Source organism: Chenopodium quinoa, unplaced genomic scaffold (assembly GCF_001683475.1).
Source record: "Chenopodium quinoa cultivar QQ74 unplaced genomic scaffold, ASM168347v1, whole genome shotgun sequence".
Lineage (NCBI taxonomy): Eukaryota > Viridiplantae > Streptophyta > Magnoliopsida > Caryophyllales > Amaranthaceae > Chenopodium > Chenopodium quinoa.
The window spans coordinates 3,879,460-3,903,810 of record NW_018744537.1 but is presented as its reverse complement, the minus strand read 5'-3'; the positions used below and the strand labels follow the sequence as shown (position 1 = coordinate 3,903,810).

Below are 24,351 nucleotides of genomic sequence, written 5' to 3'. Positions count from 1 at the left end.
TTAGATTGGTGACAATCATATGAAATGGACACACCATCATATTACACTCTCTATTATCCAAATTCAAATAAATTACAACTAAAATAAGCTATAATAAGCCCTAGTAAGTTAAAATCCGTTCAGATAAGGGTTTGTTCAATTCACCTTATTTTCTCTTATTTCAAGCCTATAAGTTCAGATGATATCATATAATTTTAGATAAGTTTAGATAAGTTCAAATTAGTTCAGATAAATTTAATCAGTTCAAATAAATTTAAATAACTAAGTTCGGATAATTTCAGATACATTTAGATAAGTTCAGATAATTTTTGAAATATTCAGATTAGTTAAGATAATTTATGATAAGTTTTGATCAATTCAAATAATTTCAAATAAATTCAGATAAATTGATATAAGTTCAGTTATTCATATAATTTCTGATAAGTTCAGATAACTTCAAATAAATTCAGATAAGTTCAGACAAATTCATATATGTTTATATAAATTTAGATAAATTCAGATATGTTGAAATAAATTCAAATAAATTCAATTAAGTTGAATAAATTCAGATAAATTCAAATTCATCAAAATCAGGTGAATATAATACACCTAATCACATTAATATATCATATATACATATTTATGTCATAAATTTCAAATTTTATACATTTTAGGAAGTATATTTTATTTGGATTGTTTGACTTTAGAGTACAAAATCATGGACTAATATATTAATCAATGATCATTGTACCGTCCCTATAATGTTGACTCCATTCAACATTGCTATTTCTTTGCGGCACCACTCTATACTTCTTTAGTATGTATGTATTTCCTATAAATTAAAGTTTTCTTTATACCATTTTATTACCAATTATCATTCCCTTCTCTGTCTCCCTTTTTGTTCTCACTACAATTCACTTGAGACATTTTTTGCTGAACATTTGTAATGTTGAATGGCTGTAATGATCACCAATAATATGCTCAGTGGTTCCAGTTTTGCTTGTAGCTAACACGAATGGTTGGATTGATTTTGTCATTGGTGTTGACAAGAGTAATGAATTTATAATGTACGTGTAAGGCTACTGGTTGAATTTTTGGTCATCCATGAGCTTTTAGTTTGCCAATGTTGTAGAATATTTAGATGTGGGAAATCATGGGCTCATGGATATGATTGTAGTTTGTCAGCTTAGTTAGATGAATGCAGAGGATAAGTAAATGTGATAGAGCATATGTCTCACTTTTCTAAATTATAACTTCTCTTGAGCCCCACAATTTAAAATGGTAGGAGAGGATCGTCATGGAAAATTTTGGGTTAAGCTAATTAAAATGGGCCGGGTTTAAATGGACTATTGTAGTTTTGGGTCGGGTTTAGTTGGGTCAAAGGATGTTTCAAGTCGGCTAAATAGGGGTTGGGTTTATACAGATCGGATAAAAAGAGATATTTTTCGGGTCAAAATGGTTTCAGGTAGATTTCGTTTCGGGTTAGATCGAATCCGGATCTTGAATTATCGGGTCTTATTAGTTTTGGATTAATTATGAGTTGATTTCAAATTGGGTTTGGACTATAAATTACCAGGTGAAGTCGAATTTGAATTAACTTCAGGTTGACTCCGGATCGAATTCGAATAAAAAAATCTCGAATTCAATCAGTTCAGGTAAACCTTTTAGGTCAGGTGAGTTGTTGACACCCTATTCAAGCTTAGTGATGTAATATACTTCGTTGTCCACATATAGAGGAATCCAGCATATACAAGCTTTGTGGCCCGATTAAAACTTAGTGCAACATAGCGGTATGTGTAAGCCCAGACGTGTGATTGTGCCATGACACTGAAACTTTATTGCCTAATATACACATTTAGGGGACAAAAAAAAAAGGTCCCACAAAATCTACACTAATGTGCAACAAAATGCCCTTCCATAGCCTTAAATATTCTTTATCATCGAAAACTATTATGTAGCTCAAACGTTACTTTACTTGTTATACCCTCTTTAATTACTCTTATTAATATTAATTATCATTTTTTTTAACTCTTAAAAACTGTGTACGAACATTTGTATCATTAAAATATTTGTTTACATATTTCTCTCATTAATGTTTACAACAACTGAAAGGGTTCACTAAACATGACTAGCTATGCGCGCATCACACGGAGTAAAGGCACAATTGTTTAAAATTATAGTCATTAGAGTTATTTTGTCTCAAAACTCATGTTGTCATCGAGAAAATTAGCAAATGAGTTAAGACCTAACGGCACATTTGGTGAATGTATATAAATCGTGAAAATGGTAATGAAATAATGTGCAAATATGTGAAAAAAATTGTACAGTATATCATTACCAGTGGTATGTGAGGTCATCTCTAAGCCCTTATGTTCCTCATAAAATTTCATTATTACCGTCCATTACCATTTCCAAGGTGCTATTGAGTAGTAATGAAAATTTATGGAGAAAATTCACTTGTATGTTGATGGAGTTTCATTACCATGATCTGAACATGAAAGTCATGAATAAAACAATTATTCACAAGTTCTTTACCATTTCCATGATTTATAACCACTAAATAACCAAACGGGTTGTAATAGTACAAATAAAAAAAATCCAACTTATATTTAAATGGAGTAGAAAAATATACCTATGAATATTTGAAATGGTTAGATACTTAAATGCAATGTCTAATTCATTTTTTTTCCTAAAATGTTAAACAACTTTTGTTATGCATTAGCAGTATATGTAACTGGCCCAACTGGTATATGTTACTATTGTTTTTGGGTAAGTTCACACGTGACACACATACTTGCTTGTTATCATTTTTTAATTCATTAAAATTATTGATACCAATTAGTATACTTGCCATTGATATAAGGCATCATGGGTTGCTATTCAGCCATCTGTCATAAATATTGCCCATTAATTTAATATCTAAATTGGTACAAACCATTTTAGCACACATTGGCATATCAATAAAGACAAATAAAAGCTATAAAACCACCTGACAGGTAGCCCTAAATTGCGTGGGAAATAAAAAGACTTGAGCTTTTGTTCCGTTGTATCCTTCGAACACCCTACCATTAAATGGAATCACTCCCAACATATGAACAAATTATTTGGGATGTTTTAGGGTTTCCATTTCATGTTACTTCATAGTTTTTAGCTACTAGATTACAATGTTCTGTCCTATTCATCATCCATATCATACTCACACGTTTAAGTTTTAGTATTATACTCGAATTTTGTTTAAAAAATCACTTTGTTTTGGTATTATAATGTTATTGATAATAAAATTATTGTATTCGTAATACTTATTTGGATCAAATTGATTTGCATTGGTCAATATATAATGTAAGCTAAGTGATATTTCTATTATGAAATATAACATGAAATAATGTGCATTTATTTTTTTAATTTTCTACTGTGATGGACTAGAACTAGAATGTTAGAAGCGTTGAAATTCATGGTGCTGATGGTTGGAAAATTGCCACTACACTCATGGCAGTTACATCAGTGGATGTAAGCTATGTAAAACAATAATTGCAAGCTTGTTTTGCTTCACATTTTTATATGAAACTTTAGGATTAGTCCCGCTAGTAGGCTCACTAACTCTTAAGCTTCATGAACAATTTCTACATTATCCTATTTATATGATTCATTCCTAAAGTTTTATGCTCTCACAATTCCCTAATAATGTCAATTGAAGGTGGATTTATGGTTAAAAGCATCCAGTTTATTAGGAAAGTATTTTTCCTTGCAAAGAATGAAAGTGGCATTTGATGCCAAATCATTATCTTGTTATAGCCCCTTAGATCAGAAGTGATTGCATATGTTGCCGAGCTCTCTTGATAGATATTTCATGTTTTTAGGCTCTAACGTAGAAAATGAGATGATTGGCTTATGTGCTCCTCTGTGCATAAATACTTGAGATGATCCTTCTCACAAGAAATTGGAACTAGTCTTCTGAAATTATTTATAAGATTACTAGATATCTGTGGGAATCACCCCACCCTCTTTCTTAAGTATACATCATACAAATTGATGTACGCTTTTCTAAATAGCCAATGTTGTTGAAGGGGAAGCTTTTTATTTTTATTAAAAATTTGAACACTTATGCTACTGTGGAATGTTAAAACAAGTTTCTATCATCAGTTGTGATGATCAATGCTCTTTATTTTTCAGATGTCAATTTTATTGCAATTTAAGACTTCTTAGGAGCAGCTACAACAGCCACAACTTCCTGCTAGTTGTAGTGATGACTTTGCTGTTAACAACCACAACTCTTCTTCCTTCCCGGTAGGAACGGTGAGGTAAGCCCATTTAATACTGCTATGGTAGATGTTGCTACTGCCATTTTTCTCGTTTTTTACTTGAATTTACTGTTGATTGACCAAGTCACTCCTCATTAACCTAGTAACTCAGGCTGCGTGATTGGTTTTTCTGAAAGAGTATATCTAATATCAAGAATTGCTAATTCTGTCCACATCAATATAAAGTTCTTCAAGACCTGGCCGTTCCTTCAAGAAATTGAAATATTAAAGGGCAAGAGAGAATTGACAATCTGCCAGTCATGGATCAATACTCTTATGTTTGTTTTATTTACTGTCTTTCAATAATGTAGGAGTAGTGGACTTGGATTGTTTTAGATGAGATACAACGTGCTATAAACCACTTTTATTTCATGTGATAGATTAGCCTCAATGTCTTCCTTTTATTTTAATAAAGCGAGAATATTGACAACTGTTAGTTTCTATTTTTACAGTCTTGTTACTACTGTCTGCTGCTGTCACTGCTCTTACTGATGCCTACTGCTAGTACTGATGTCTGCTGGCCTGGTACTACTGTATGCTGTTATTGCTACATGCTGCTATCTGTTGTTACTACGTTTACTAATGCCTACTGCTGTCTGCTGGCCTGGTACTGCTGTCTGCTGGCCTGGTACTGCTGCTATTTGCGCGCTGTTACTACTAGCTGCTGCTACTGCTGCTGTCTCTTTGCTACTGTGCTGACTTATGTTGCCTTTAGAGACCGAAGTTGATTTTCTTTTTGTTTTGATTTTTAGATTGTTTAGCCAAACAAACAAATTGGTGTTTATGGATTATTTTTTAAATTTTTTTTATGAAATTGTATCAATTCAAATTATGGTCTATCGTATATTTTAGTTTCATATTCTTGGTTGTTGTACATGTTAATATTATTTTTATATTTAAAAAAATAAAAAATGTTGCATATTTTAAATAATCATAGTAGTACTTGTTGTTGTAATAATAATATGTTACTTATTAATTAATAATGTGTTACATTATTTTATAAAAAGTGATACATAATGTCAAACAAAGTGTTATTATATGTCAAAAGATGATTGAAAAAATGTTACCTAATAATCAATAAGGTGATACATTAGTTTGGAAAAGTGATACACAATGTCAGATAAAGTGTTACTATATGATTAAAAAATGATACTAAAGGTAAGTAAGTGTTACATAAGAAATAATAAGTAACACTTTAAAAATGATACTAATAATATAAAAAGTGTTACATAAGAAGGTTTATAGTAACACTTTTAATAGTGTTACCATATGTTACCCAAAGTGTTACATAAGATCTTAGGTAACATGGGCGGATGTATCACTCACTAAAGTGTTACCTATTGTCTATAATAACACTTTTACCATTTTATGTAACACTTTTTGGGTGTTACTTAAGGTTAGTTATGTACTAGTGAATTAACCAACAATAATCTATTTTAGATCAAATTTTATAAGAAAAACAATTACATGTCTAAAAAAAATTATATGAAACAATTATATACGTTATGCATCTTAAAGCAGTAAGTAAAATTGTCCGTGAGGATTAATAGCAAAATTGAATAACGTGCTACATTTGAAACAGGTAGATTAATTTACACATACAATAGTAAGAAACTAATAAATATATAAATTACGTTTTTTTTTTTTTACAAATTTATCGTCAATTGGAGCATAATATTCTATCGACATTCACTATCCAACCTCACAACTTTGACATTTAAACTGTATTGAGACATAAGGTTGCACATGAATTGTAAATCCGGTTCAAATTTTAGCCCATGTTTTTAACCAAACGCTTTCCTAGAATTGTGCCTATGTTTTTAGCCAAACGCTTCCCTATAATTGTGCCTATGTTTTTATCCAAACGCTTCCCTACAATTGTGAAAAAGAGAAGATCTCGACTTATGAAGTGAAAAACATTTGAAAATCGATAATAAAGTTTAATTTTCCCATTAGAAAAAACAATGCACGAGATTTATGCAACTTGTAGTGAACAATAATTCAAAAAAAAAATGATAAGAAATTTATATCTCTTACAAATTGCAACAAATCTAAGAATATAAATTTTGTTTCTTATATAATATTTACAAAATACGATCAAAAATTCAGTTAACCACCTGAATAGTAAATGAAAAATTAAAAAAAATGGACGGAGTTTTTACCATGGATATTCTAAAGAACTTACCAAAACTGAGCTAACATTTTGTTGGGATATTAAGTCCCATATTCTAAAATAAACAATTGTATTACGTACAATTATACGGTATATCTATGCTTAATTACATGAACATATCTCTTAAAAGCTAAAAAATAAAAATCTTCAAATCAAGTATATACCAATCAAAAGAGACATCGATAATGCCATTATCTTAGCCTTTTTGTTTTGGGTTACAAAAGCCTAAATTGAAGACATACCCCCTACTCTCTCATTCTCCTCCGTTCATGGCGATTTCAAGCTATCATCATTACATAATGACAAAATAAGATTTGCACCAAAATATAAATGCGAAAAAATTTAATATATTTTTTTTTCTATAAAAAATGGAAGGTGGTAAAATTTGCCACAAATTCCGCATTGCAAAGCCCACGTAAATAAACAAAGAACCATAAAAAATGGTGACATGATGGATTAAATTATGGTTATTATTTGCCTTTTTTTTTTCTTTTTTCTTTTATTTTTTGTGATGAAATTTTTTGCTATTGCATGATGCTACTTATGGAAGATTCTACACCAAAATAAAAGCCACAAAATTATCCGTACGTAGCACAATGGCAAAATTGATGATGAGTTTGCCATGCAAACTAACATGAAGATGCTCTTTCTAATTTTGTATACTCGTTTTTGGTTTTATCTTTTACTTTTCTTCAACCATAAACTTTTTGTATTGCTACATTGCTTTGTTTTTATGGTTCATTTTCACCTATCATGATCCATAAACAAATCAATAAATGAAAAGTAATACAAACAATAATATACTAACTCTATATATGAAAATTCTTTACATTTATCGTTTCCGTCCATCTCATAATTTTTTTCACACTTTCAATTTACGTATATTTTTGACAATTACCATAACCCTATATGTATGTAGTGCATCTTGTCACTCATTTCCTCTTACTTTAAACATACATACAATTATTTTCTTACACCATACCTACCATATAACCACATTAACATTATCTCTTTAATTGCACCTTTTTTTTTTCACAGCTTTATTTGTTTGTAAATGTAAATGTTAAGAATTTTCAAAATAGGATGTTTTTGAGGTAGAAGCAAGGTATAATGATATATAGTAAAATTATTTTATACTCATCACTCCATTTTATAAATTGAAATAGAAAAAATGTTAAAAAATGCAATCATAACGATATGTTCTTAGGAAAGAATATTCGTGTTCTACTCTGATCCTATATTTTACTTACAATTTAAATTATTCTTTTAACGGTTAATGTAAAGGGATGATTATTTTTTTGGATCTACTATTATCGAGATTAAGGCCCAGGCCCCGTTCACTTCACCTTATTTTTGCTGAACTGAAATTATTTTTACTAAAGTGAATTATTTTTGTTAAAGTGAATTATTTTTACTGAACTGAAATTATTTTTGCTGAACTGAAATTATTTTTACTGATTTTCTATTATATTTCTTCTTTAAAGTTAATGAATTTTACTTAACTGAATTGAAATTATTTTTACTGAACTGAACTGATATTTACTTAACTGAAATTATTTTTACTGAACTGAAATTATTTATACTTAATATTATTTTCTTAAGGTGAAGTGAACCAGGCCTAAGTTTAAAACCTTACAAAAGATTGTAATGTATCTAAGCTAGCTTATAATGGTTGGATCTGAAGTGAAATTATTTTTACTTAATATTTATTTTTTTAGGTGAAGTGAACCGGGCCTGAGTTTAAAACCTTACAAAACATTGTAATATAAATATCTAAGCTAGCTTATAATGGTTGGATCTACTAATTATTTTATTCACATATCATTAATTAACTATCGCACGGGTTGTTTGTATTTTTTTACAACTTATATTTTTTTCCTATATTTGTGATAAAATTTGTTACTTTATTTATTCGTTGTACGTAGTATATCATATTATCATTTAATATTTTTTATTTTATTTATTTTAAAATAAATTGTAAAATTTCTCTCATTCGCTATATATTTATATGAAATTCTTAATATCAAAAGATAATATTTTATATTTATTATTTTAAACTTTAAAATTTCATTCGCCAATTTTATTGTTTTAACGTATAACTTAATCTTTAAGACGAGTAAATGATAAATGATGAACCTTTCTTTTTTTTCTAGAAAAAGAGAAAGGATATATTTTTAATTTCAATGGATTTTTCTAATTTTTTGCATTTAATTTAAAACTATTTTTTTTTAGAGAAAACTGATTTTTTTTAATTAAACATGATTTCATTTTTTTTATTAGTATATTTTTATAAATTATTTTATTATAATCACTTGTCATATTTTCATTATTTTTTATCTAATCCAATTTTTTTTAAATATCAACATTGAGCCCAAAAATGAAATTCATGTTCAATTGATCTTTATAAAGAAATTAAAATAACAATCCTACGTGGAAAAATCCTATACGTAACGCTCTAAAAATACTAATCCTACATGGCGCTCTAATAATTTTTAAAAATTAAAATTCTAGATGGCTCTCTAAAATTTTGGAAAAAAACTCCTATTTATATAATTTAACGTGATTATCTAATCCAATTTTTTTTTTAAATATCAATTGAACGTGAATTTCATTTTTTAAAAATTTATAGTATTTTTTTTTTATATACGAATTAAAATAAATTGTTTCTTTTCTCTTAGATAAAATTTCCAATTTAAAAAGACAGTATTTTGTTTTTATAATATATTTAAATTTTTAATTTTAATCTTAAGTGGCGCTTTAAAATAACAATCCTACATGGCATAATCCTATAAGTAACGCTCTAAAAATACTAATCTTGCATGGCGCTCTAATAATTTTTTAAAATTAAAAATCCTAGATGATATCTAACATCTTTGGAAAAAAACTCTCCTATAAATATATATTAGATTGCCATTAAAAAGCTAGAATCTAGATAATCATGAAATTAGGAAGAATATGATGGGGGTACTTCTAGAAGAATATAGTGCATTATAGATTCATAGATTTAATTGACCTTACATTATACGAAAGTATATATTCATGTATTAATTTATGATGATATCACGTCACGTATTAATCATCAAACTAATTAGTAAATTTTTCTGAAAATGGAAAAAAAGTTGTGACTATTATTGTAGATTTGTAGTTAAGCTAGTTAGCTAAGTAGGCACGATTGAATAGGTAGGTAAATGGGCATATAACTTATTAAGTATTCTCATGCAAAATTAGTAAATAGGACCACGAGGGTTTCACATGCACCGGGGACCAAAAATTGACCGTAAACTTCTCAACCCGAACCACCCATTTTATATCTCAATCAATGGTCATCATATATGACACGTTCAAATTACTATATCCCCATTTCTAGACTCTTGTTTTCACTAATTTCTATTTTGATTTGAGGTAGAATCTCATTTTATATTAGTTGATAATTTGTCACTTCGCATTATTTACATAACTTTGATTTTTTTTTGTGATTTACATAGTAGAAACTTTAATTTCCTTTTGTGATTTATACAGAGGAAAAATAATCAATGAAAGAAGTAGCTAGTGTGCAATATTCACAATAATTTATGGAGTACAATTGAATTATGAAATGTTAATTGTGTTAATATACGAAATATATCCCAAATCATAGAAAAGACACTTTATTTACTCAAAGAGTGATAATTATGGATAGATTATAATATATTGTTGTTATTATTCTTTCTTTGGTTTAGAGAGTTTATGATTTTTTTTTCCTTCAGTTTTTAAGAATGAGTACTATAATAGACATTAAAAGTTGAGGATTTCGAAAAGTTGTATTAGGTGCGCTAAAACTTTCATTGTTAGTTTTAAAAGGGTTTGCTCAATTGTGTTGATTTCACTAAGGCCCCGTTTGGTTTGATGTAAAATATTTTCAGTGAAAAATTAGTTTTCATTAAAACAATATTTTAAAAGAAAACCATAATTGTAAGTTAGTTTTCCTTTGTTTGGTTTCATACACGAAAAGTTATAGAAAAATATGTAATAGGGGTGAAAATGTGAGGATGGATGAAAGGAACGAAAGGTAAAAAGGAGGTAAGGAGAAGAGAGAAAAATGTGGCTTCCCTTGTCTTGTAAGGGAAAATATTTTCCACCATTAAGGATGTAATGTTTCACCATTGGAAAAATTGTTTTCCACCCTTCACAAATCAAACAAAGGAAAATGAAAAAAAAATAAAAAAAAATCATTTTCTATGAAAATATTTTACATCAAACTAAACATGGCTTGTTTTCACAAAAAAAGGGCCTAATTTGCACAAAATTAAACTATTCTAAACTTGATTGGATTTACATGCTGAACTTCTTAGAACTTATTTAGCTAATAATTGAGCTTGAACAAACCTTATTAACCTATATTAGATCTTATATCTTATTATATATTAATCCTTGTTTGAACACGTTTTTCCTGAAATAAGTAAAAATAAAGCGAGCTTGAGAGGATCTAACATAATACTTCCAACACTTCTATTACATTTAGGGATGCACTTCAGCTCTACTTGATTTATCACTTATTAAAACTTAGTTTCACTTATTTGAACTTATATTAGCTTTAAATTGATCATGAATAACCTATATTATATATCTGATCTGAATATATTTTTCATGAACATATCTTTTTGATCGAATTAAGTTTTAGTTATTATCCTTTATATATTATCACAACTTATTTTTCATGAACATATCTTTTTGAATTGATTTTTAATTATTATACTTTATTTGAACTTTTACAAATATGTAAGTGAAAATAACGTAAGTGGAACAAGACCTAAATACGACCAACTAACCATGACCACAATTTTAATATCTTAGCCAAGCAATGAGTGCCGGCCACAATTACTAATATTGGGTCAGACCAAATATTGTAGGGTCTTCTAACTTATCCCCAAAGTAACAAACTTAAAATGACCTACAGATTAGAAGGAGGAAGATAAAAGAACAAAACAAATTTTAGAGGGCTAGCAAGATCTTATGCATGGGATTTCATTGTCATATTGTTCTTAATATGGTCTATATGGATGCTTCTTAATCTTATGGGGCATCAATTCATCATATTGTTGTCCTATTTTTATTTTTATTTTTTTGTATTAGAAATTAAAAAAAAAAACGACCAAAAATAAAAATATAAATCCTAGGGGGGAGAATCATGGGTTATATCACGTGCAACCTTATTGTAGGGTCAAATTATTTGTCTTTCTAATTTCTACGCCATGTCTACTCAACGGGAACATATGTTCGGTAGGAAAGAGGCATTTTACAAGAATATTACTCCGTTTCATTATTAAAATGAGAATTTCATTATTTGTAGTCAATTAGTTAGTAATTAGTAATTAGATATAATAGATGCTTAATCAAATTAATTATTTCCGATGAACATATACCTTCAATCGGTTAGATGTTATCGGCTTATAGATACTCACTTGGATATGATTAATTATTATTGCTTATGTAATGTTTAATATAACGATATATGACAATATATTCCTTTTCATGATTAGGAGCCTAGTTAACTCAATAGTATAAGTAGCTATAATATACAATTAGATATGATTGTAGATTGATAGTTACTTTGAAACGATAACAAAGTAAGTGATGTATATCCCTAAACAAGACAATAATGAACTAATTAAGTAATAATACTAGTTACTTTGAAATGATATCAAATTAAGTGATGTATATCCCTAACAAGATGAGGATCATGGAATGGATGAACGGGTTTGTCCCTCCATCTCCCCCAGGAGTGACCTGAGTTCGATCCTCACCCCACCCCTACTGTGATAGAAGGGCACCCCCCGTATCTTACCGTGTAAAAAAAAAAAAGACAATAATAAACCAATTAAGTGATAATACTAGTTAATGTATATCTTGTACTATAGAATTTACAAAACTGCTTGCAAGCACCAAATGAGCAAAGTAAAATAAGAATAATCGGCAAGAACTTCAAATGGTGCAACATTTACAAGATTAAAAGACAAAATCCAAAACGCCAACGAATTGGCGAAAGAACGAACAATCACTAATTTTGCCTTTTATTCTCTTTAAGCATATGTATGTTTAAAAAAAAACGACTTATGTACGAGGAAAAAAAGGGTTGATTATACCTTGAGCATGGTACATTAATTAAGATGCATGATATATATATTTGACAGTCTTGGCTAGAAGCTTTTGAAATACATATAAATCAAATTAGGGAAATATATAAATTTGTAGTGTTTTAGATAGCAGTTAGCGTTTGGACCAAAATACTAGTATAAAAAAATAAGTGTGTTTGATAAGGTAGCGTTTCATGTAGCGGTTGGTGATAGAGGTAGCGTTTAAGTAGCTTTTGTCAAACGTTAAAAATATTACCGTTTAAAAGGTAGCAGGTAGCTTTTGACAAATTTTGTTTACTTTTTAAATATTATGCATGTGTTTTTATTGTATTTTAACATTTCAACCGCTATTTTTGCCATACACTCATTCTATTAACCGCTACATTAATAGCTAACTTGTACCCACTACTAATTGATAGTTACTTGCTAATCTAACAGTTACCTGTTACTCGACCGTTAAAAGCTACCTGCTACCGTTAATTTTGCCAATAGGTGTATTAAACTAATTAAAATCAAAAAAAAAAATTGAAGCACAACATACAGTTCCATTGTATTACGAGGGCACAATGACTATCTAGATGAATAATCAACAACTTTAGTTAAGTTGTTACATGCATATTTTATAATGTCGTAACCAATTTAATGATTCACTTATTACTTTATTAGTAATTAACAAACTAATCAGCTTTAACGGTTTTAAGTCAATGATTAAAATGAATAGATGATATACTCCGTACCTACTTAAATCATACAAATGGCTGATATTTTCTTATGATTGCACATGCAAAACCAGGAAAATCATACACTAAAGCCATAATTCATATACCTAATTAATACGATTTGTAGTATAAACATGAACCAAAAAATTTTAAGCTTAATTATAAATGTTCCCATGTCGGTCCATTTAATTTATATTCCATAACCATTAATAAGTAGTTCGTTCAACTAGAAATAATAAGCTAATGTATACTAGTAGTAGTTTAATTTTTGTATATAAATACATATATTTAATTTTGTGATCGTATATATTTTTTCGGTTCTAAGATTTACATGTAGGAGAATAAATAAAATTTGTGCTTTGGAAGTTGAAACAAATTTTATTTTTTTTTCATTTTCTTGTTGTAGTTTTTAATTAAAAATTTTATTGAACCCATGAGCATTTTGTGTCTTATGTTATAAAATGATTTACTATTAAATACAGTGATCTCAATATTAGCTAAGATATGTATCATGTCAATATTGTTTTATGGAGTTGTTGCCGTTTTGATTAATTTCATTGATAGTATACCATATCTATATTGTTTGTTAAATGAAAAAATTCTAGAAATTTCATATATGGCTTCCTACTAAATATGGTACAACAAATTATTTAATTTATAGTTATCATATATAATTAAGAGTATATTATATACCCAATCATATATATTAAGAAATCTATATATGCACATGTTTATTTAATATAAAAATGAGTAATTTTCTCACAATGATGGTAGTAAATATAATGATTTTGCATGGTGTGCAAATGTGCAATACACTAATTTACCATTATAAATATTCTATACTATAAATTAAAAAGCGTTCAAAATGAAGTATATGTGCCACGAGGCACACTTCTCCTTTTATTTGTCATTTCATGCATGTCATCAACTTATTTATAAGAGTTATTCATATAAGATTTGAACAGGTAACCTTCAATTCAAACAATAAATGGCTTACCATAAAACTATATTATACTTTAATTTATATTCTAATTTGAAAAAAAATAAAATTAATATGTAATGAATGACAATATAAATAACAAATCTAATTAAAGAATTATAATTGAGCCATAAATTAAGTGTTTACTAATTGTTAACCCTATGTAATGAGTCTAATGACCCGAATGAAGCATTGCTTGGACCCAAATACTAGTTAATCTCTTAAATAATGGACAACTAATTTAAATTTTATGTATTAATTAAATTAATAGCTTGGACACATTTTGTATATGAAGAGCTTATTCATTTGAATGAACGTCTTTGCACTTTGCATAGAGGAGGTGATATGTGACTTATTATTGATAGTAATATTTCTTTGCCTTTAATAAATATTATACGTAATAGATTGTATATAAGAAAATTATGTTAAAATTTACTCCCTCCTCCGTCCCATATTATAGTTTCTGTTTTCCTATTTTGGAAACTCAAAATTATCTTCCTGTTTCTATTTTTGGATAGTATATAAAGACCATTATACCCTCATTTTTTTTAACTTTATTCATTGTACTTCCTAAATTACCCATAAATTTTTCACTTACCTTGTACTTTTTTCCACTTTCTCTTTCTAACTTTTGTCTATAATTGTACTTTTTATCTTTTTTATGTACTTTATTCACTTTCTCCTCTCTAACTTTTGTCTATAATTGTACTTTTCACCTCTTTTTTTTTATGTACTTTATTTACTTTCACCTCCCATTTCTTAAATACCGTGAAAAAACACAAATAAGAACTATATATTGGGATGGACAGAGTACAAATTTTGACTATAAGAAAACAATTGCTAAATATTAATTGACCATAGTGTTGATTAAAATCCAACAACCCTCTAATAATGGAGGATTTCCTGCTTTGATTTTCTATTAAACCTGCATTAACTATATCTTCCTTGTGTTTTGTCCCAAAAAAAAAAAAAAAACTATATCTTCCTAGTTAACATAAATTTGTTGATCCGATTCAATAAATATAAGTTTACATTATTCATGAGATTACTAGTATGTTCGTGGTTAGGTTTGATAGGGTTTAAGACCCAAATCAAACTAAATGGTGAAGACAAATCAAATCACAATACAAAAGAATAATAAATAATTATAAATAAATCAACAAATCACACCTCATCACCACACCGCAAAATACAATTTGGTGCGAGACGGTGTGGTGCAATTATTTTTTTTTGATATGTTAACTACATTAAAATTAAAATTGTACAAAAAATAATTAATTTAAAAGTTTCTTTAAATTTAGTGATATTCATAAATTTTGTACTCCGTAATAGATTTTGAAATAAGCAGTAGCCCTAGCATACTTTTTAACCTTAGCTTTTAAATCTATTTTTGAATGAAATAATATAAACTACTTTAATATGGTTTATAGGTTTCTAGTTTGAACCATCCATTAGCCATATTAATTTGTAGGTTGTGGACTTGTGGGGTGATTAATTATTTTACGTACGATAATATTGTAGACCGTACTAAACCCACAATATCCAACACAGCACCAAGCTTTTCAAACCGTAGGAATACACACAGAACAACCAGTAATTAGATTTTGAAGAAACATTTGTGATGATAATGTTTAACCACAACAATAATGTATATATATATATATACTTCGTATAATAAAATAGTCTAATTCAGAATACACATAATTAATGTAATCTTTGTAAGTTTGTATTCACATACATTGTTAGTTCACTAAATGTGTAAACATATTTGTTTGAACCCTGTGTTGTTTACGTACGTACTTTTACACACATCATAATGTGGAAAGAAATCAAGTTATGCTAGCATTATTATTACTTGTATCCAGTATTTTTTTTTTACAATGAGAAGAGTAATCATCATTCATTAACAATAAGTCATATGGCATCTACTTTTTTTTTTTTTGGTGCAAAGTCATAATATATGGCATCTACTTTGATTATCGATAAAAACACACATTTAGAGAATTGACGCAATTTTATTTCATAATCAAAACAACTAATACTAAAACAAGTCAAATCAAATGCTTAGATCATCAATTAAAACAAGGTGCTATTCTAATCACACGTTATGGGTGCGTGAGACTGTTCGGAGGACCAGATTGTCTAATCCAGAGAATATGGATTAAGACTTTTTGCCTATTTATAAACGTTTAGTCTATTACTTCGGACCATTTTGTCTATTGGCCTATTTAGACCTATCATACGCTATGTCAAATTCGAACTGAGTTTTTGTTTTTTATAATATATAATGATAGTTAATCGTGTGTGAAAAGAAGATTATTGGAACAACTTATAATAATTAAATACACTTGCTTTGCTATGATTTGATGTACTGCTCACATTAACAAGGTGCACCTTTTTTTTTAGAGAGCTCATTAAATATAATTAATATAGTTCATAGTTAAGCGAAGTTGTTAGTTATGGATGTGCATTTGGTAGCTAGCTACTCCGTACTAGCTACCCCTGGTGATTAGGGTGTTTTTATCGGTCCAAAACACGTCTACTATATAGCTAGATAAGGTAATATATAGCCAATTAGCCACTAAACTTTCACTATAACAATAAGTTCAAATCATAAGTTACTCAACTTAGACTAGAAATTCACTATTATCATTTATATAATTATCTCTTTATTCAAACCTAATCACTGCCATCCGTTCCTAAATATCGCAATATTTAATTTGTCACATTTGTCCGGCCATTTTTGAATACTTTTACACTTTCTATTTGTAATTAATGGGATTACTATTATTTATGTCTTTCACCAATCTCACTTACACTATTTCATTATAAAGGTCTTGCTTGGTAATTAGCTAGTACCTGATTGATATAATTGGTTTGATTAGCTAGCTTGTTGTGGAAATGACAACTTATGTATTAACAAGTTTGACTAACTTGTTGTGGAAATGACAGCTTATGTAGATGTAAACATGTTTGGTAAACAACTATTAACTATTAGCTATTTTAGTGTATCATGAACTTATCAAAATGCGAAAGGTTTAAATAAGCTAATTTAAAAAAGCTCATGTTTTGAGCCCGAAAGTTAGCTTACCATACACTCAAATTAGTCTTTTTCATTATATATGGTCAAATCTCTAGTAGGCTCAATAAGTTAAAAGCTCTCTTAGAAGCTTTTTACCAAACAAGGTCAAAGTATCACTCTCTCATGAACTCCACTTGTACTAATTATTTGTTATCCGTCGCTCTCTCTTTTTCTCCCACAAACAATTTAAAATACGTACCTTCCTATTAACTCCACTTGCATATTTTTTCAATTCATTTTTATGTACTACCGACAAATTATTATAAAACTATATGTTCATACAAATGTTGTAAGTATTTAGAAATAGATCGGAGTACGGGAGTAGTAAGTGTTAACAAAAAGATGCATGATATAAGTATATATGTACCATTCAATTGACACGAATACATGATGGATGTCCACGATTTTTGCTATAATATACCCTACTTCTTCCCACAATAAGGCAAAAACTCACATGCTATGTTTCCATCCACCATATCAAACTCGTCCTAATCAAACTTCCACCAATTAATCAGGAGAATATTAGCCGTTTGATCTTGATTATGTGTACCCCACGCATTCTAATTAAAACTTTATATTATAATTTAATATCTTAGCCTTTCATATGTTTTGTTACATATGTTTTAATTATAATAAATAATAAAATATTATTTTAATTTTCCTTAACACAAAGGGTGGCCCACTTTTGCCTCTCATGTGACCGACCACTTCCCACTCTTTGACCTGTCCTTGATCATTCCATGCCTTCTCTTCTCATTTTGTATAAAAACAACTTTGTTTGCAATTTTTACGAACGAACTCATTATTATTCAACTTCATCTCATAAAACACAATTCATAACTTTCCTTTAACATATTAAGAGCAAGCTAAGCTAAGAAAATGTCTAAAGCGGGATTCGAACATGAGATCACCGAGTTAAGGCTAGGGCTTCCTGGTGGAGCTAGGGTTTCATGTGACCAAGGGGAGGTCAAAAGTAATGAGAAGAAGAGGGTGTATTCTGAGCTAGGTGGTGGTCGGACGGCGAAAGTGGCGGTGGCGAGTAATAAAAGCCCGGCAGTCGGGTGGCCGCCCGTGTGCTCGTATAGGAGGAGGAGCATTGGTAGTGAGAAGGAATGCCAAGAGGCTTCTAAGAGGTTGATCAAGATTAGCATGGATGGTGTACCTTTTCTTAGGAAAATTGATGTTAATTGTTATCAAGAGTATTCTGATCTTGTTGCGGCTGTTGAAAATCTGTTTAGCTGCTCTGGCATTAGTAAGTAACTTCTTCATTTTCTTCTTCTTTATTTCTTATACCACAGTGAATGCCATGCACGGGATTTATCCAATCTGCAAAGAAAGATAATCTTGAAATGTCAACAAAATTGTTTTTAAATTAAAATGCACATAATTGTTGCGATCCATTGTAAATTAGCATTATTATTTTTAAAAGCGGCTCTTAATTTACTATATAAAGATAAGCTATACTCGTATATTTGAAAATATGGTTCGTTTTATTGTCAAATAAATATTAGACCTTTTGTTGTGCATCATGCATCATTGAATAAGTTTATTGTTTGTGTGTTGTTTACATTTTTGTGACAATAATGTATACTTCATAACTACATATCTTTAATGTTTTAAATAATTGAACATAATGATTTTCAGAAGAAAAGCTCAATATACATTAGATATACTATTCCATAATTTATACCCCTCCTTAACTTTTTGTTAGGCGAAGGTCAATGTCTCAATGATTAGATTAGCTAGCTAATTAAGATGTTTGCCTTTTCATTTAGCTAATTAATTTACTTTCACATGTGCATAGAGCGGTATGCAAGTCCATGCATAAACAATAGAATTATATAATTTGATTATTTTCCTATACATGCAAACATCCTGCTCACACTGGATGTTTTGGTTGCTGCTTTCGAATTCGAGGTATTGTATTAATATTCATTATTCAAGACCAACCAACCAAATCCATATTTTACTCGCTCCTCATATGAAGTAATTCATTAATTTATTTTTAGTTACAACATTTTAACTTTAATACTGCTAACATATGCAATATATATATATATATATATATATATATATTTATTTATTGTGATTATCTTTGAATCTTTGATGATTTATACTTAACTAACAAAATAGTCTTGTGAAATCTTGTTTGATTTGTCTTAATTAATGTATACTTTTACAACTTCAACTTTCTAATACGGAGTAATTTAAGTTGAAACAGTTTAGTTACCAAAGTGTATATATATAAACATTTACATGAGTCGAGAAATTAAGATAAACCTATGTCAATCATTAATCAAAAAATAATCCATGAATGAGCAAAAACATGCAATCACTTTGCTCTATACCTTAGGTCACAAGTAAAATTTATCATTCATCAAGCATATATATAGGAGCCATGATCTCAAGCACCATTGATCATTAATGTCTAATTAAATTAAATTCGATACTTGAGCCTCCAAACTACAAGGAAATTATAAAGGTGCTAATTAATTTTGTATATTAATTAACAGAAGAGGCATTGGAAGATGCAGACAATTCTGAGTACATTCCTATTTATGAAGACAAAGATGGAGATTGGCTGCTTGTTGGGGATGTCCCATGGAAGTAAGTATTTACCAATCATAAACTAACGCAATTTTATTTTAAATTTACTCTAGCTTATATTTTTCTATATATAATTTGCTCCTTTAGATGAATTTCTTTTTAATATTTTTAAGTAAATATTACTCTCTTTGTTTCCTTTTGATTGACACAATTCTGCTCTAGTCATGTTTTTCATTGCATGATTTCAATCATCTATATCTTCACTTACCAATATAAATTATAATATAGGTTGTTATTTACTATTTGGAAGATGTATTGGGAAGAATAATCTAATAAGACCTAACATCACTATACTTTTTTCATCTTAAGTATTAATTACACAAGGAAGTCTATGTAACTTAGGTGAATAGTTTTGAAGTCAAAATGTGTCAACTAGTAAAAAATAGAGGATGTATAGTACGTATTACATTAGAGAATATTATTTCTTTGTTTTTAATGGTGACCTATGCGGAATGATTCAAATGAATAATGCTTTAACATTGATGGCTATTTGATACTTATGATGTTTGGTAATAACTTCTTCATTTATTTTTATGGAAAAAAAAATTATATCATGAATAATAAGTTATAAGTCATTTACAATAATTATCAAGATCTGTAAATCACGGAAGATTTAAAAAAATTTACATTACTTTCATGCCCATAACAATTAATTTTAAGCAAACTCGAGCACAACTCCAATTCTACCACTTCATGATGCGAGCAGTGTTCTTCGACGTCTTTACATCTTTTCAATGGAGACCTTACACTGCGATTTCGTGTTATAGTGATTTGGATCGAAAATTGATGAAACCCTAAACACTTTTGAATTTATATCATATCTTCTCTATGAGTAACAACCTAATAACAGATCTAAAATTCTAAAATAAATACTTGGTTATAAAGAAAGGTCTCTCGCAAGCTAAGGAGAGGACAATAGTGAACGGTAATGAATATGCTTGCAAGTCTCTTTATATGTCTTGTCCGGAAAGAGGAGGACTTACTTTTTGTTGATTGGACTCCTAGCGTTTTCTTACAATAGTGCAACGCCGCATTCTCGGAAAATTGGTGAAAATGAATTTCCATATCATAATACAAAATTTCTATTATGTACTGGCCTACTGCCTCGACTCCAAAAATGAAAGTGTCGGTCTAGGAAATTTTATTTGACAAAACCATATCTTTTCTTTCTACTAGTACTACTTATTGTTTTTGGCTTGTTTGATAAGGGCCTTTAATTAAATTGTGGTACGAGTAATAAGTAATAGTAACAAATTGATATGCAATTATTTTCTTTAATTTTTTCAATGGGATTAGCAATAACAATTTAACAAATATTGGAGATGGAATTTCAATTTCATGGATGTCATAATTTAATCCCATAAAATTTTACTAACAAAAGTCACATGTAAAATTTTTTCATCATTATTATTACTTACAAAGCAAGTCGAATTGTAAATGTATATCTAAATGAGATTGAGGCATTTTAACACTTTCATTGATCAGTACGAACATGTTACGTGAATATGAAACATTGACACATTGTCACCTTTTATATATCATACAAAAGGAGCATGGCTATTTTTGTATAGTAAGTTTTTGATCTTGCTATACATCTAGTTGTGGTGACGTATGATAATACTCCCTTTGTTCTTTTTTAATCTTTCTACTTTTAATTTATTAAAGTTTCCACATGGAAGATTAAAACTAAAATCATTAATATTAGATGTTGTCTAACTACATATGGAGTACATCATATGAAGTACTTCATATATCCTTTGTGTATCTCTCTATCGTAGGCAGATTTAGTAAGGGCGGCTTGAGTAACGCGTGACACACCATTTTCAATAAAAATGTTACATTAAAACGAAGAAATAAAAACGGACTAACCTAGTAGCAAAGCATATGTAAAACAACGGAATTACTTTAAATCCAAACTTCAATCAACTTTAATTCCCATAACTTTTCCTCTTTTTAGGCTGTCTTCTCTTTCAAAGCACTATCTTGTGCTTATAACTTGTTGTATAAAAGGCTTACTTAACAAAAGTTAACCAAATAAAGCATTTGTAGTAAAGTTTTATGGACCACATTTTTCCGGCATACTTAAAACTCCGCATAATAACTGTCCATAACTTGTCAATTGAACAACCTTATTGTACATACAAAGTATTGTTATTTCATATACTGCAATTGCGTACAATTTTGTACCATTATAACATCGATACATTGTTATGGGTAATATTAACACTCGTATCATATTTTAAAGGCCAGTTATTTTCTTTGAGATTATTGTTTATACTACAGAGTAATAAATTGTCAATTAGAATGCTTTGAGTATTGAGAAATCATCTCACTAATAATCGTACACGAGTGCTCTCTCCATTCGAAAATAATGTGATTACACTCCAAAAGAAAATAAGGTGTAAATAAAGTTGCATCGCTAGGTTTTCTACATAACTTAATTATATTACTAATTAGAATTTTTATTTTGATTTGCACAGTTTGTTTGTAGAATCTTGCAAGAGGCTGAGGATCATGAAAAGAGCAGACGCAAAGGGCTTTGGTTTGCAATCTAAGAAGCATTGCCATGGATGAAAAATGCTACTTTTGAACGGCGAAAATCAAAGAAATTAAGAAAAAACTACGCAAATTGTAGACTTTATTATTATTATTATTATTATTATGAATTATTACTAAGAAATATATACATAGTAGATGCCTTATATAGAGAAAATTTCTTGATACATGGCTGTTTTTGTTATAACTTAATTACTTTGTGTTTATTTATATTTTAGCTAGCAATTCATTTACGAAGTACTAGCTATATATCTATATGTTTCTTTATTCATTAAGATGAAAATGTTAATTTACAACCCACTACTTAGAAAAAATATTATATCGATCTATAGTTCTTGTTATGTATTGTAGAGTATTTGTTATAATAAGATTGGGTATGTTATGTTAATGCACTAGTATAATCGACTCAGATATTTTTAGTACATATATACTTGATGATTTGTTCAATATATTAAACAATATTTACATTCTCCTTTAACATAAAGTTTGTCATAGTATTAGAGTCAAACCTACAACTTGGACATTTTGTTGTTTAGTTGATAATATTAAGGTTGGTGGTGTTGTGTTTAGGGCTTGCTCTTAGGGTGTTAGGGATGATTTAGTGGGTTATGGGTAGTTTTTGGGGGTTGTGAGCGGGTGGTTTTGTGGTGGATTTTCAGTTGTGGCCGTCGAGGGTAGTTGCATGGTGGAAAGGTGGATTTTTGGTGGAGGTTGGATAGTTTTGAGAGAGTTGGAGTGGATTTTGGTGGTGCATGTTTTTCCAAGGGCGACATTGGTGGTTGAAGTGATGGTTTGATGGTGCCTGCTGGCCTGGTATATATGGTGTAATGAGATGGTCAAGGATGACCAAAGAGATAGCCAGGGTTAATAATTGGGGGAAAAGGAGTTTAGGGATGATCGAGTACGATTTCTTAAGCGTTCGGCGGTGGGGAATCATGGTAGAAGGAAGTGTTCCAGAAATTATAAGACAAAAGGAATGATTAAAATGGTCAATTATGCAACATTAATGTAAGGTAGTTGATTATGTTTTCCTTTCGTGATACCCTTTTTATTATTGTATAATTTTTCACATGTACGTAGGGTGTGGCCTGGCTGCCTGGGCCATGTGACATATATTATTATTGTCGCATTTGGATTGTAGAGTACACTTTTTTCATGTTAGTTACTCCATTTTTTTTTATTTTTTTTTTTTTTTGAGGAAAGTTACTCTGATAATATTTATACATCCAACAAGAAATGTCTATTAGCTTTAATTTCTATCCTTGGCTCTTGTAGTAGATATTGGTTGATAATTAATGGGTTATAAAACCTCATCATTCTGATTTTATAATCTTGTTATAGGGCTACAAAAACTTCTTAGAATCTTATCTTTTTAATTATTCTTGACTCTTGCATTTCTCAAGCAGGTTACATTATTTTCTACAAATTATTATATATATCTAATCTTCCCTCCCTTAAACTATGATTGAATTCTTATTTTTGGGGTATAAATTTATGTGGTTTCAACCACCAACCTTGTCTTTAGTGTGTACCCCAAGCCAATTGCGTAAATATAAGGTTACATGGTTCCAATCTATGACCACAAACACAAATTCTATTTTTTGTAAGTAAAACTTAGAGATCAAATTGGCGAATATAATGTGTAATCTTGATTGTGTTAGATTAATAAATTATCGCTGTCAAGTCAGTGGTTATTCCTCATTACCACAAGGTCCACAACACCAAAATTTTCCATTCTTGGGGAAGAAGGACCCTGACCATAGCTCAATCCTTATAATTTTTTTTTTGTTCGATATATACAAGTCAAACACTTTAAAAGTGAGGGGGGAAGGTAAGGGATCCCTA

At 29.2% G+C, this 24,351-nt stretch overlaps 1 protein-coding gene across 1 annotated transcript; it reads left to right on the top strand.

The window, feature by feature from the left end:
• Positions 1–18,117: 18,117 nt before the first annotated feature.
• LOC110698899 (auxin-induced protein IAA6-like) lies at positions 18,118–22,630 on the top strand. Its single transcript, XM_021876404.1, has 3 exons — positions 18,118–18,595; positions 19,857–19,950; positions 22,431–22,630. Exons 1-3 carry the CDS (start codon positions 18,223–18,225, stop codon positions 22,522–22,524), a joined length of 561 nt encoding a protein of 186 aa, XP_021732096.1. The 5' UTR covers positions 18,118–18,222; the 3' UTR covers positions 22,525–22,630.
• The last annotated feature ends 1,721 nt before the right edge of the window (positions 22,631–24,351 follow it).

What these genes read in the sequence shown, in the direction of transcription:
- LOC110698899 (XM_021876404.1), top strand. Translation starts at nt 18,223, where the DNA reads ATGTCTAAAGCGGGATTCGAACATGAGATCACCGAGTTAAGGCTAGGG. An exon ending in GTTTAGCTGCTCTGGCATTA is followed by an intron (nt 18,596 to 19,856) that starts GTAAGTAACTTC and finishes ATTAATTAACAG; the next exon opens with AAGAGGCATTGGAAGATGCA. An exon ending in GTTGGGGATGTCCCATGGAA is followed by an intron (nt 19,951 to 22,430) that starts GTAAGTATTTAC and finishes TGATTTGCACAG; the next exon opens with TTTGTTTGTAGAATCTTGCA.